The sequence below is a fragment of the Cyrtonyx montezumae genome, unplaced genomic scaffold (assembly GCF_038088225.1).
Source record: "Cyrtonyx montezumae isolate F1298 unplaced genomic scaffold, pur_monq_1.0 scaffold_17, whole genome shotgun sequence".
NCBI classification, from domain to species: domain Eukaryota; kingdom Metazoa; phylum Chordata; class Aves; order Galliformes; family Odontophoridae; genus Cyrtonyx; species Cyrtonyx montezumae.
The window spans coordinates 14,388,548-14,403,651 of NW_027071903.1; the positions used below are offsets into that span (position 1 = coordinate 14,388,548).

At 49.7% G+C, this 15,104-nt stretch overlaps 1 protein-coding gene across 2 annotated transcripts; it reads right to left on the bottom strand.

Moving 5' to 3' along the window:
- Positions 1–199: 199 nt before the first annotated feature.
- PSME3IP1 (proteasome activator subunit 3 interacting protein 1) lies at positions 200–8,821 on the bottom strand. Of its 2 annotated transcripts, none has more exons than XM_065733358.1 (7): positions 8,779–8,821; positions 7,361–7,502; positions 6,724–6,822; positions 5,318–5,444; positions 3,092–3,220; positions 1,615–1,679; positions 200–553 (listed from the first exon to the last, which is right to left on the bottom strand). In XM_065733358.1, exons 2-7 carry the CDS (start codon positions 7,488–7,490, stop codon positions 336–338), a joined length of 768 nt encoding a protein of 255 aa, XP_065589430.1. In that variant the 5' UTR covers positions 7,491–7,502; positions 8,779–8,821; the 3' UTR covers positions 200–335. The 2 variants fall into 2 exon arrangements, with proteins under 2 accessions (XP_065589430.1, XP_065589429.1); XM_065733357.1 differs by having other exon boundaries at positions 3,092–3,224; positions 5,322–5,444; positions 8,779–8,818.
- Positions 8,822–15,104: the final 6,283 nt, after the last annotated feature.

Sequence of the window (15,104 nt, forward strand, 5' to 3'; positions counted from 1 at the left end):
CCTGCTCGTCTTGTATCAACTCCACAGATCACCAAAATGAATTCTTTTCTTTCCATGACAATCTTAAAAAGGCGCTCTCTTCCCTCCCCCAGCCCTCACCTACAGGACAAGGGATGGCAGCGTTCCCCCTCAGGCTCAGTAAGAATCCCAGAAATGGAAAAAAATATATATATCAGGGAAGAAAAAAAAAAAAACTGAATTATTTTAGAAGCATCTGAATGTAGTAAAGTTGAGGGGTTAGCTGGAAATATTACACTTGGGACAGAAGGATGCATCGAACATCCAGCGGGGCTTTGGAAGTGACTCTGCACTACGTTACACACGGAGGGATTTGCTTATGGACCATCGAAGAAACTGTTGCTACGAAAGACAGAAGAGACGATCTTCCCCGTGGAATTGATGGTGCCTTCGCCATCCGAGCTGGACTCCGAGTCGCTGCTGCCCGAGTAGGCGCCGAGGCCGGGCAGGATCCCGATGCAGACCGCAGCCGACGGGCAGTGGACCGCAGATCCTCCCACGGAGCTGCTCCCCAGGGGCACACAGGACGGTTTCTCTGCGAGAGAAGGACTTCAGTCAGAATGGGTTTCTTTCACCAGCCCGGGAGCTGCTGAGTGCCGTTCGCCTGCTGCCAGCCTGCTGCTGCTGACTGCAGGATTTCATGGCAGCGTGAGGCGGCTTTACGCGGCACGACAGCGATTCTGACAGGAAGGACTTGCTACCTCGGGATTTTTCCTCATCAGCTCTACGCTGCCATTACAGAGTTTTATTCTTAAGGCTGTCAGTTTGATGGGTGTCAAATAGCAAACCCACTAAATGAGAATAAACAGCTCCGTTTCATGCAATTAATTTTTTTTTAGTACAACAGCATAGTTGGGGAAAAGCTTCATTCCAGTGCTCTCCCATCTTCCACAGCCAATTAATTTTTTTTTCAGCAACTCTGATAGTTTGCTGAACAGAAGGAGATGCAGGAAGCGCCTTGGGTTGTCATTACACGATCGCAGCTCACCCTGTTTGTGTCAGAAGATCTTGACAGCAAGTCAGTTGCAATCCTGACAGCTAAGACTGAAACACAACTTACTTTTCCTTCTAGTTGCTCAGAGTTTTCTGAAATAAATTGGTTTCAGGATGGACAGGATGACTTTGTAGCACAAGAACTGAGCAGTGGAGGTGCACAGATACAGTCGGTGGAAAGGAGTGAGCTGTTCTCCCTGCCTGTGGCTGACAGAAGCAGCACTGGGCTTGAAATGCAGCTAAGGAGACTCCCATTATTTATCAGGGAAAGCTCTTTAAGGGTAGAAACAGCTAAGCATTAGAATCAACTGCCTCAGGAGGGAGCACAGTCTCTATTTGCAGGGATTTAAGAGCAGCTTAGACAATCATCTGTCAGGAATGGTACAGGCAAGGGGCGGACTGATGACCAGAGGAGTTCCTTCTGCCAAGGCTGTCAGTGCCCACAGCCTCCACAGCCACAGCATTAGCAGAAATGCCCCAACCTGTGCTGCCTAGCACGATGGAGCAGAAAAGCAAATCCTCCATCAGATCTAATGCTCACTAAGTCAGCTGCTGTTCAGGTGAGAGGCAGACAGCTTCCCAGCAGCAGAAATCAGGGCATACCTTGATTCTTTTCTTCGTGTTCAGTGTCGAGCTTCAACCTCTTCACACTGTTACCTCCATCTGAACTGTGGGAAAAAGAAATGGTGGTGTTCTCGTAAGCCACCACTGCATTACTGTGAAGTTCAGTCACATTTTCACCTCAGGTGCTACAGCAATCCAGAGGTCACTCTGGGACTCCCACTCAGCTGGAATACAGCAGAGCAGCAGTGAGGGTGTGAGCTTTGCTCTCCCTGCCTGACATGAGCAGTCACCACCCTGCAGGTCCAGCATCAGTGTTCTTCCCCTGCCAGGGTCTTTTTCCCCTCCTGTGGCAGAACATGAAAGGTTATTCTGAGCAAGGAGGTTTTAACAGTGGAAGCCCTTTGCAGGCGAACTACCAATCTCTGAAAGCAGATGCTGAACTTGTGCTGCATTTGATTTTGGCTAGCTTGCAGCAGAAAACACGACAACAAAAACAGAGGACTGCCAAGAAAGCCAGTGATGGCACTGACATGTCAGCTAAGGTGTTCCCTTCAAACGTGCTGCCTGCAGACTTCAGATGTGCCACTAAGCACACCCCAGCTCCTTCTCTGCATCCCACTGGGTTACGTACCAGCGCTTGCAAATGAAAACATTGCTGGCTGCTTGCTGCTGCTCGGGGGTTTTCTTTCTCTCAAAAAACCCAGCGCCCCACACACGAGGTGCTGTCAGCACAGACAGCAGTTACTACTGTGCTGGGAGCTAAACATCACCCTGCAGGATGAGCTTCTAAAATAATCATCTCTCATTCTCTGGGACGCACTTAAAACCACCACCTGAATTCCTAGATGTCAGGAAGACGTCAGGAATTGCCTTAAGCATTCAACATCTTGTCTGTGGGGAGTCAGCCTGGGCACAGGTGCCTGCTTTATCCCTAACCCGGAGCACACCAGCAGCTGTGTTTGCAGCTTGAGATCAAAACAGGCAATGGATCACAGACTTGACTGCCATCTCTGTGGGACAGAAAGGATGCTGATGTGTCAGTGGCAGTCGGTGAGGAACATGGGATCAGATCGGTATGCAAAGCTCTTCTCTCATAACCTATATCCCCCCTACGCTGCCCCCAGCAACTACTTGAAATGATCCCTTTTAAACACAGATCAAATAGGTTGTTAGGAAAATCTGAATCCAATTCCACAAGTGAGGTGGATGCTGATATTTTCAGAACTGAAAAGGAGAGAAGCTCTGGAACCCACAGCAGGGTTGCCCAAGCCTGGCAGCCTAGAATGAAGAGCCTGCCCACTTGCTTTACACACGCTTATCCACTTGAATTGCCTCATGTTTCTCAACAGTTGGTGAGAGCCCATAGAAACAAGGCTGGTCTTTTCCTATACCTCCCCCCTTTTTTCTTTAGGCCTAAGGATCACACCTCGTTCTCTGGAGGCAGTTTTGGCCTGCTTCCCTTTACACTGTTAACCAGGTTCCGTTCCTCGTGCATTTATAGAAGTGTGAAACTAACCTTCTGTGTTTCACAGCTCCTGCCAACAGCTTTGCCTGAGAGAATTTGTTCTTGTTTTCCACTGACTTCATGGGCAGTTTCTTCTCAGTTTCCTTCTTTGGGTCCATACCCACTCCCACTTTGGTGAGAGTGCTGTGAATTAAGGGTTAAGGATCAACGAGGGAGGAACGGAGAGGACAGGCGCTTCCTCCCTGACACACTCAGCTGACAACAGCAACTGAAGCTCATTCATATTCCACCAAAGGATGCTTATTTATGATGACACCTGCATAAAAGCTGCAAGCCTTAACACTGCACACGGCAAAGCAGAATTAATTTCAAAGGATATTAGCTTATAACCTTAAATCTGCCACTCTGCAGATGCCTTCTCTGACTGCCATCCCACTGACCACTCAACGTAACCACGAGCCCTGAGTTTCACAGGTGCCCCAGCTACTGCCTATAAACATCCAACAGTGAATATTTAAGGTTACAGTTCCCACCCCAGTACTGAATGCCTCCAAATTAACAACCAGCACCTTGCTCAGAAGGGACCCACTCCAAGTCTCCGATCCCTTTCGTGTTAGGCTGTTCAGATGCCCTCGCTAACTGGATTTTCCCAGGGATACAGCAACAGCCCTGACTGCTCAGTTTTTAAGACAGCACAGGAGTGCCATCCTGTGGCTAACAGAAGCAATCCCGAAGCTCATCCTTCCAACAACGGTTTGTGTTGCAACCCTTCCTCCGTGGAAGGGGATTTCTGCGTTCACACAGCATCGAAGACAAAAGGATGCTGCTTTCAAGCACTTGAATCTGTCTTAAGAAAAAAATCAGTCCAATGCTGAAGAGGCAGGGTAAGGAGCAAAAAAACCCCAGCTATTCATGTAAGAGGAAATAAAAACTCCCATGCATCCAAGCATATGAATTTCTCATGCTTGAGAGCGCATTCAAATATTCCAAGGCACATTTATCTTTAGGACCTATGTTTCACGATTGTTTTACCACAAAAAAAGAAAGAAAACAAGCAAAGAAAAAAGCTCTGTACTTCAGTATTGAGGTAGGTTTTCACCATGGAACAACAGCTCTTGAACTGGCTGTTTACCAGGACTAAACCATCACACCCCACGGGTTGACAGTCCCCTTCCTAGCCCAGAGGAGCTCCCGCACAGTGCCTACAGACCACCCAGCACATCTACCCAGGACCTTTTTGAAAGAGTAAAGTGTTAAACCCATGAGTCATTTTGCAAATTGCTCCAAGGTTCCATGCAGTGTTGTTCTACATTCACACTGTGACTTCAGACACAAAGCTGGCTGACTCTGCTGAGACTGAGGATCGATGCGCCCGTCTGGAAGAGGCCCTGCTTGGTACGCTCAGGGATCAGTGCATTACATGGCTAATCCAAGACAACAGAAGATTCATTCTGGGCTGGTATGGCTCACCCCTAGACATATGTGACCTAACTAGGGCTGTCAGCTGCTTCCAAAGCACAATCTGATTCTGCACATCCCTGCATCAGCCAGACCCGCGAGCAACCAGCACAGAACCTAAATATATCCCATAATTAGATCCAACAAATCAAGGAAATATTCCAGATCCATCAGCCAACTGCAGCTTAGTTCTGACATAAGTTATAAAAAAAAAAAAAAGAAATGCATCAGTAGTGCCTCTTTGTAAATGAATTAGTGGGAGAACTTGGATGCTCTTCACAGAAGATTTATATGCTCTGAGTTATAAATCCTTAACTAACTCAAGGTAATGCAGCTCCTTGTAGCATTTGCTGACTATTTTTGGTCACCTCATAAATGCGAGCTGCTCACTCCTCATTCTTTCTGCTCTCAAACTCCTTCATTTATACCACAGCATCCTTGAGAACTTGCACTTTGTTCACTTACAACTTTAAGCAGTGCTTTTCATCAGGAGGCAAAGCAGCTATCGCTTTCTGCACAAGCAAGGTAACCCTCAGAAGACATTCAGTTCAGAGCAGACAGCAATCCTACAATCATTCCATCATTTCTGATGCAGATGAATGACAAAAAGCATCCTACACTGCTCTCTAGGACATCTTTGTGAAGGGCTCATGGTCTGGAATCAAATATTCCAGTAGGAGATCCAAGCTGCAACAAAAACAGTAAAAAGCAATCATCACACGTGTTCTATAAAGCATTCACAGGATGTGAATGACAGATGAAAACCACAGTCCAGACTCCAAACCCCCTGTACAAGAACACCACCCCCTATAAGCAAAGGATATTCTGTATTCGTTTAGTTCTTTCATCTCTTCCTCTCTTCGTTGCTTTTCTAGTAGCTCTTGCTGCCGAGAAACCTCGTCAAGGAAGTTTGTCTCATCTTCATCTAAGCCTCTCACCATATTTTCTGGAAAAAAAAGGAGAAGAATGCATATAGATAAGCTCAGCCATCATCTTCCATCACTTCTCTTCGGATGATTTTCATCTGGTGATTTCCAGCTGCCTCATGAAATGCAGGGAGCCACGCACATCTTGCAGATGGTGACTGAACGCTGCTGAGCTCAAATACTTTGCACAGTGTCCCTGGGATGGAGTGAGCAGAGTCCTGGGTGACCGAGTCACGTCTTCTAGCAGTTACACCATCTTGTCAGGTAATAAATACAAAGCAAACCCCACGAAGGACAAACTATCTGCTTCGTTCTGTAATTAAGGAGTAGAAATACTCTGTGGTTAACGATGCTGGATGCTGAACAAGCCCAAACTCTTTTGTGCCTGAGCACAAGACCTGCAGCACACTAACACAGATCAAGCACACTCTTACCACAGAGAAAAGCAAGGCAGGGTTTGTAGGTGCTGTACAATACTATTAGACTTGCTGCTGTGACTAAGGACAGTTGGCTGTTTCCATACTGGCAGCCTTTCCTCAGCCCTGAGGATTCTGCTGTTTGCAGAGGCAGCCTGAGAAATCTGAACCCAAACACCACCTTTGGTCATTAGTTTAATTCCTTAAGAGGATTTTTAGGCCTTTAGACGAGGCAGACTTTTTTTGTGTTGAATCTTCACCTACATAGCGAAGTCCTATTCGCTCTAATGGCAAGCTCAGCAATCCATTTACACTGATGACTGGCAAGCTGCCATCCCCGACAGGAAAGGTCTGCAAAACTCAAACACTGCTAAAGGTGAGCCACGGAACAGAACTATGTCTAACGTGAGAAGTTCTAGACAGAATCCAGCCATGCAATGTGCAGCTTAAAGAACGCATCACTTTCCAGTTCTCATTATCATCTTCACACTCAGCAGCACATATACAAGTGACACAAAGCAAAGGATTCTTCTATAAAACCAGAAATTCAAACGTGGGTAGAAAGTAGGTTTTTGTTTCATTGATTCTTTCGAAGGCTCAGCTCCTCTGCCTTCACTTCACCCAAATGCTCACCTTGAGCCTCGAATTGCTCTGTGACATTTGAGTCACCTAATTCTGGTTAGGAAACGTAACACCTGTTGCAATGACTGGATGCAAAGGATGGTCCAACATCTGCAGGGTCATCTGCTACCTCTGAATACTCCTCAGCTCTCTGCCCCTCTCTCAGAGGCAGGCAGGACCCGCAGGTGTACCCCACAGATGCTGCACACAGCTGCTGCAGTTTGCTGAGTTTTGTTGGAAATAAAGAGGCATCGGTGCTTACTGAATTTAAACTGCTCCTCGAACTCCTGCTGCTTCCTTTCTCTCTGCTCCTGAAGCCTTTCATACAGTGAGCGTGGGTCATACGCCTCCTCAGGGCACTCTGAAAGGAAGGAATAATTGAAGAAATGAGACTGTATGTTGGAAATACAAAGTCACCCACGGTCCTTACTTTCTCCATATGTGTGGGAACTGTTGAATCAGGGCCTGAACCACTGAGGGATCACCTGAGGTGAGCACTGAGTCAGGTGCAGGAGCACAGGTGAAGGGAATGCACCTGTGTGACCAGAAGGGGTGGGGTCTGGCTCCACCTCTCCCAGACCCCATTTAAGGGCTGACCACCACTGGGGAAGGCTCCCTTGTTGGAGATCCCTCCTGTGTGGAGTTCCAGGTGGGCCTTGACCTTCAGTGACAGGTAAGTCCTTCCTAATTTATTGGGTATCTTTATACCACCTGGATAATCTGTCCAAAAATATACTGTCCATCCTCATTATATTGTTTGGGTGCTATTTATTCAGGGTATTCATCCTACAACATGAAAACCTTTGGAGCTTGCAGAATACAAGCTATCACTTTTTATTTGTTTTCTTTGAAATATCCCTGGATCTCTTCCTCACAGCTATAAATAATCTTTCCCATACCTTCTGGATCTTCGGGTTTTCGGACCTTTTCCCATTCTTCTTGCCTCCTCTTTCGCCGCTCCTCTAGCTCTGCCTCAGACACAAACCTCTTGTTTATCACGAGGTTGGCAGTGCCATCTCCCCCATCCATGGTGGAACTGTCCTAAAAACATAACATGATAGACACTGGGCACCCCCTTCCACTTTGCAGGGTGTGAGATAACCAGGCAGCTCCTGCCAGCTCCATGCTGAAGAATGAGAGGTGTTAACACCAATTCTTGTGTCTTACACCAAGCTAGGATATGCAAGCAGGATACAAACACAGCCCCAATAGCTACGTTCATTGTATTCATTTAAAGCCACACTAATTCCAGTTATTTTCCATTTATTTATTTTTACTTTCATTGCTTTCAATTCAGCAATGATGAGAGACAACTGCTCCCTGCACTGCTGTTTGTTATCCATTTAGGACCCCTTCCACCTGCATTTCAGTGCTGGAAGAGAAGCCTGTTACCCTTCCATTGAGGGAGGGATGCAGTAACTCAATGAACAGAAGGAACCAGACTGCCATTCTTCCTCCACACAACGAACCACTGGTGCAGGAAGCAGGGCCCTGATGTTTTCACGGACACTGATACTTCTGTGGGCTATTGTCTACAGGACAAAAAATTAAGTGAGGCCTCTAAAGAAAGCCAGGTGAAAACACCACCGTACAGGTATTTCTTCAAAGTATCATGTGCTTTTAAAGTGAGTTCAGCACTCTGGTTGGACTAGGTGAGCTCTGTGCTCACCACAACCTTAGTGATTCCACAGCATGTTCACTACAACCCTGTAAAGCTGGTGGTGGGTGAAACATTTCCTCGAGTAATGGTGTCAAGGACAACCACATCCAGGGGCACAAAACCATGGGGGAGAGGGAATTATCCTTCAGCCCAGCGTTAAAATGCCTTCCAACTCGGGAATTCAGCTCACCTCGCTGCACCCTTTGCCTTTCCCTGACCTGAAAGGTGCACAAACCGGACACGACAGATGCTCCAACGCTGCCCTGCGTGCAGCCGCTCTGCAGACGGCGTTCAGGCCAGCAGGTGACACGCTGCCGCTACAACAGCCACAGCTGTGAGCCACGCTATTACACCGCCACAAAACCAGCGCTAAAACCCAAAACCTCGCAGCCCAGGCCCCCACCCGGGCGGGGCAAGGGTTGGGGGGGGGGGGAGAACCTCTCCTCACTGTTCCAAGCGGCGCTACGACACAGCGCAGCCACCGGAGCGGCCCCTCCAGCGGAGGCCCGGGCCTGCTCCCAGCCCGCCCCACGGAGCTCTGAGCTCATCGCAAAGGCGGACGCAGCGGCTCGTCCTGCTCACCGGGCGCGGTCCCCACCTCGCTCGACAAAGCCCCGGCCGCCCCCAGCACAACGTACCGCGCCGCGGGCGCTTCACAGAGAGAGGCGCGGCCCGGCCCCGAGCGCCGCCATCCAGCCCCTCCCGCCGGCCCGCTCGTCGCCTCAGTTCGCCCCGCCCCTTCCGCCCAGGCCAGCCAATCGCGTGAGCTCTTCCTGCGGCCTCACTTCCGCCCCGCCCTCAGCCAATCCCTGCCTCTCTCTCGGGAGGAAGCGCAGAGCCGGCCGAGGTGACGTCAGTGGTCTGGGACCGAGCTCCGGCGCTGCGATTGGACGAGGCGGCGGGGCGGGGGCGGGGCGAGTCGCTAGGGAGACGGCGGGGGGCGGGGCCTAGCGAGGCGGGGCGGGGCCGGGCACTGCGCGGGGCCTCCATCTTAGGAGGCACAAAGGAGCGGCGGCGCTTCGCGGGGCGGGGGTCGCGCGGTGCGTATGGCGGCGTAGGGTGTCGGCTGTGGGGGAGGCGAGGACGCGCTGTGCCGCGCGGCGGGGCCGAGCGGGTGGGTGCGGCGCGGGGACCGCGGGGCCGGAGCTGCGGGGCGGGTGCGGAGCGCTGTGCCGCGCTCCTCCCGCGCTCTCTGCGGTCGCTCCGTCCCACTGTCTCCGCGCGTCGTGGTCCCGCCCGCAGCCGTGCCCCGTGCTGTGCCTTTCGGTGCCGTCCCCCTCCACGCGTCGCTGTCCGCTCCCTCGTAGCGCGTTCCGGCCTCCCTGACCCGGCCGCGCGCTTTCCCCGTGCGCGCCGCCGCTGCCCGCCGCGGACTTTCACTTTCCTTTTTCCTCCCCTTCGCCGTGCGGACGGGCGGGCAGCGCTGGCTCCCTGCCGTCCTCCCCTCCGCCCTCCCCGTTCCCTGGCTCCCTTGATCGCGGCGTTACTGCGTGCTGCGCTTCCCCTCTCGGATGGGCGCGCTGTAACCCGGCGCCGGGAGCAGCCCGCTGGGGGCGAACCCGGGACCCCTTCTGCCCCGTTACTCTGCGGACTTCCAGCTCGCTCTGCCGCGGCTGCGACGACGCGTCGTGTTACAGAAGCGTCTCCAGATGTTCCGGCTTTCTTAGCTGTTTGCTGATGCTCTGCCTTGTGCCAGCTCTTGGTGTGTGCCGCTAGCGGAGCGAGGTGCAGTGCCGCAGCCTCGCTGCCAGGCTCGCGTGGTGATGCTTCCCTTGTTCTGTTCAGTGTGTTATGCTCAGCGTTTTAAACTGGTTGCGTTTTGCTTTGTCCCCTGACTGTATGCTTGCTTGGTCGGCTTTGAATTCATTCCTCCTTTCAGGCCATAGGAGGCAGACACAGTGCCCTGAGCCCTGCTGCCTTCCAGGCATGTCATTAGGATTCTGTTGTCGCTTTCTGCCTCGCGTTTCCCTGCGTCCTGATGGTGTATTTAGTTTTCCCTACCTGATCTGTATGCCACGACTGCAAAGTTGGTATGTTACAGTGACAGCTGTGGCAGCACGATTTCTGTTTCCTCTTCTATTCCTCGGTGTGCCCTTGAGGTCTGATACAAATCTGTTGTACCATACAAGGCTGCTGTGACTCACGGTGTGCCTGACCGGCGCGGTTATCTGCTGCCATCATCAGCCACCGGTGTGGCCACGTTGTGCTTCAGAAGTTTTCCCTCTGTGTACTCGGGAGGTGATTTTGTTCACTTTCTCAAGCTCTGGGGTGAAGTGCTGCTCCTTGCTGACTGGTATATGCTAGTGGGGGATCTGCGGGTCTCCAGGATCAGCAGTGAGGCGTCTGTCCTCCTCCTGAGATGCTCCTCCTCTATGAGTTGGAGTTATTAAGCACGCAGAGCATTTGCAACTGCAGGTCCTCTCTTTCCTAAGTCTTCACTGATGTAGAGAGCACTGCACTTCTGCTTTAGCTTCCTGACTACCATGGTGTCCTGGTAGACAGAAGAAGAACCCGGGCTGGATGTGTTTGAGGCGAAGCGTCAGTGTGGCTTTTTGGACTGCTTGTTTTGTAGAGTTATTAAGAGTTATTAAGGTTGGAAAAGACCACTGAGATCATCTAGTGTGCTCGAGCTGGTAGGAATATTGCTTCAGTTGTAGGTTGGATGTGTAGCAGAGGGCTGTACTGCCTACAGGAGCGTGGCAGGTAGGCACGTGCTTTTTGCTCTCTTTTGAGCATTGCCCCCCGTTATGTTTGGTGAAATAGTGGTTCTGTTAATTGCGTTGTGATACTTAAACTTCAGCTCCCCTGAAACTCCTCAAGAAGTTATTTAAGAGAAGCAGCAGATGTTTGTGACTGCTCACACCATGATAGATTTATGAAAGCTTCTTAAATTGCTCTTGAGCTTTCTGCCTTTGGTGGTTTTTTTTTGTTTGCTTGGTTTTTTTTCGCTGTGTGCAGCCTTAATGAAATAAATGAGAGTCACATGTCTGCTTAAACCACCTTCAGACTGCTTGTGTGCTAACCCGGTGCCTTTTGTGGGTTCTCTTTGCCAGGCTGTCCATCCCCTTCCTCTTCTTGGCTCTTAAACCCATGGGTTGACTTCCTCTGGGTTTCCTCATACCAGCAGAGGCCTTAAAAATCCCCATAGGTTTTGTTGGGAGGGGGAAGGCTGCTTGGTGGGGCTGCATAGAGATTGGCCCATTCTCTGATGCTGAGTGAATTAAGCGTTGAATTTCTTGTCCTGCTGCCTGCTAATTCATCCTGTTTGTGATGATAACCAGTGTCATCCAGCGACAGATTTGGTGAGGCTGGGAATAGGAGGCTCTAGACACTGCCTGCTCTGCTCCTGGAGGCAGTTGTCAGCCCACAAATGGAAGTTCCCAGCGGAGGTATCGCTGAATTTTTCAGTGATGTTATCGGAATCTTTCACACATCCCAAACTGCACTGTGCTTCGTGCATTCGTAATGGCTTAGTCACACCTTCTTGCTGGGCTCCAGTCTGTGGTCTGAGCAGGAGTCTGCTCAGCCTCGTGTGGTTTGGTTCCTAATCTTCCTTTGAAAACAAGCCCCAGCTTTGCCTTAGCGCTTCGCCTGTTTTGTTCTTCCTGTTTTACAGACAAGAAATAGTGCAACACTGGGATTTCACCATTCAGCTCAGTTGCCCAAAGCTGGTGGCTTGCTGGCAGGGCCCACCCTGGAGCATCTCTGTAGCCAGCAGTGTGTTTGCTCGGCTGCCTTTGTGCTAGCAGAGCCCTACATCTGGTTCCCACGGCAGGGCTGAGCTATGTGGCTGTGTTTGAACTGCTCAGCCTCTTGCTTTGTGCTTTGGAATGGTTTCACTGTTGTTTTTATGCTTTAAATGCATATCCTCACAGCTGACTGCAATGAACTGATCTCTCCCCAATTTAGAAAACTCTTCTGTGACGCTTCTGTCTCTGTGTGGTGATACAGGTAAAGAACCATAGAATGGCTTGGGTTGGCAGGGACCCCGAGGATCAGCAGGTTCTAAGCCCCCCACCACAGGCAGGGCCACCAACCTCCAGATCTGCCCTAGACCAGGCTACTCAGGGCTCCATCCAACCTGGTCTCCAGGTATGGAGCACCCACAGCCCTCCTGGGCAGCCTGTGCCAGCAGCTCTGTGCTCTCGTAGCATTAACCTTTCTGTCATGAACTAGTAAATCTACTAGAGGAAGAACTTAAAAATGCGTTGGCGTTTCTGTTTCTCCTCAACTCTGTGCCCTTCACTGGTACCCAGAATGTCCATTCTGTCTTCTAGCACTGTCCCGGAATTGGATGTTCTCAGCTTATAGGGCTAGCACTGCTTGGCATTATTATTAAGGACCTTATTATTATTAAGGACCTCATCTTCCTGCTTCTTCAAACCCTCGGGGGGAGGTTGAAGTCACGTTCCCAGCTATTGCTGCAGGTGCTGAGGAGGGTAGTTGGACGTTCACAGTGTGAAAGGCCGCAGTACAAAGGACGTTTCCATCTAAATGAAAGCAAGTTGAGAAATGATGACCTCTGAGATGAAGCAGGTAATTACTTCAGCTTGTTTCAGAGGAGCAGCCTGCTGCTAGAGCTGCTCTGCCTGACCCCAGCAGGGTGAGGCAGGGTTTTCTTCCTGGCTGCAGAGTTGCTTTGGAGACGGCAGGCTACAAATGTGACTTACAGCAAACCGACGACGAGGGAAACCACTGTGTTGTTAGGGTTTGCTTCTTCCTTCTGCTTTGTTGCTCCCGCAACAAAAGAGCAGATCCTTCAAAAGAGCAGATCCTTCAAGAGTGACGTGCTTCTGACCAATCTGGAATTGGAGGGTTAAAACCCAGTGCTGGAGGAGTGCCTGTGTAAGAGCTAGAAAGTTTGAGACTCTCCCACAAGACTCAAGGTCTGTCTGCTTCTGGTTTAGGATGTTTTTGCTATGACTAGTACAAAACCGAATGACTGCAACGATGGCTTTTATTGCAAACTGTGACACGCTGTGTGCCAGTAAATGCTGTTTCCCATAGTGTTAAACTCTACAGGGTATTTTTAGAAAAAAAAAACCAAAATAATTGCATTTGGGTTTTGCTTCGGATTTTGCATGATGTTCAGTTACCACGTGCAGAAGCACAGGCAGAGAATTGGTTGCTGTGCTGGGCACTACGTGGCTCCTGCTCTTCAGTTGCACAAGTCTTCCAGCTGCTGGGTTTACCTCTGACCTCGGTGGGATCTCAGGGTCGTAGGATCATGAAGGTTGGAAAGACCACTGAGGTCCTCGAGTCCAGCCATCAACCCATGTTTAAGACCTCTCTAGTCCACATCCCTCAGTTCCATGTCTGCTTTTTTCTTACACACCACCAGGGATGGTTAATTGGCTTATTACTTTTCACCTACCCTATACATCCTTAAGCTGAGGTCTTTTCCATATTACAGTAGCTTGTGTTTGCAAACACAAGGGGTATTCTACATCTAAGCTGATAAACTTAGGGCATTTTTCTCTTTGTAATTTGAACTCTCCATCTGGCTGGCATCACGAGTCTTTCAATGCCTTTAGTTTTAGGAGCATCATTTTCTGGGGATGGGGAAGATGCCGTGGAAGTATTTCTAATTTATTTTACCTCCTTATATTTTACCTCCTTAATAGGAAATTGCTGCACTTGAGAAGCTGCATCATTTCCCGATGAAGGTGCCACATCATGCTGCTCTCACAGGAGAGCATGCTGGTTTCACTCGTGCAGCAGGAGCTGGAGAAGCTGTTCTAATAGCTGAAACCCTCTTCATTTATGTGTACGAAGGTCCTTGTTTTCTTGGCAACGTACTCAACGTTTCGTGGAAAGGAGAGGTGTTTTCCATCGTGGGGCAGTGTTATGGTTGGCTGTACCCAAACGTTTCAGAGATGAATCAGCAGTTCTTAGAAAAGGGGGCTGAGGTCACCTCCATTGGCTGCTTCTCCATGGTGTGCTCCATCAGATGACCATGGCCTCCTCACGGTGCTCAACCATCAGCACTGCTGGCCACATGGAAATCCATTCAAATAGCATTCACTTCAATGGCTCGTGTTTGGTTTTTGTTGTTTCTTCCCCCCTCCAGAGAATATTCCTTGCATGGTGTGGTTTGGGGCTTCTAGCTCTTGAGTTGTGAGAGGACTTGGCCACTTGGGTGACAGCTGGTCATGGCATTACAATGGGACGTGGCTTGGCTTCAGCAGCAGCTGCAGAGACTCTTAGCTATGCAACTACTGAAAAAAAGGATATAAATGGCTTGGGAGAGATTAATTCTCTTAGCTAAACAAGCATGCTGGCTTGGTTTCAGGAGATTTTGCTGCTGACACAGGGGCAAGTATGCTATGAAAGAGCCCTTTTATCTGCTGTGGTGTGCTTGCACCCCTCTTCAGGTGTCCACTGCCAGATAAGAGCATCTGCTTATCCTGTCTCAGTAGTGCTGCTGTGATGTTCCTTGGAAACTTTTTTCAGTCTTATATGCAGAGATCGTTACCTCTTCTTAGAAAAACAGCGTATTTAATCCTTCAAGATGTGCCCTCTTGAAATGAAGGTGCATCCTGTATTGGTTTTGCCTGTCTGGCATCCCTTCTGTTTCCTTGTACTGGTGACACTTTTATCTCTGCTGAGTGTATGTGTTGCACGTGTGCAGAGTTCAGGCCTGGTGAGTCGGCTGCCAGCAACCAAATGCTGAGCTCATGGTTTGTTATAAGGTAGTAAACCTTTCCTTAGCCCTGCCAGCTCTAATGTAGACTTGTACATCACTATTTCAAAAGAGGTTGTTTTGCTGGTTGATTTGTTTTGAATTGCACTTGAACCTCTCTTCCTGTGTTTAGACCTTGTCCAAATGAGGCTGGTTTGCGAGGCAGATCTGTAGAAACCTCTTTCACTAGTTTCTGTGCCAAAGTATTTAATCTTTCAATTATTTGGGGCTTGGTAATGAGTTTCTTGTGTGTTACTTAGCCTGGTGTACGAGCAGATGCTGTCAGACTCGGGTGCTTACT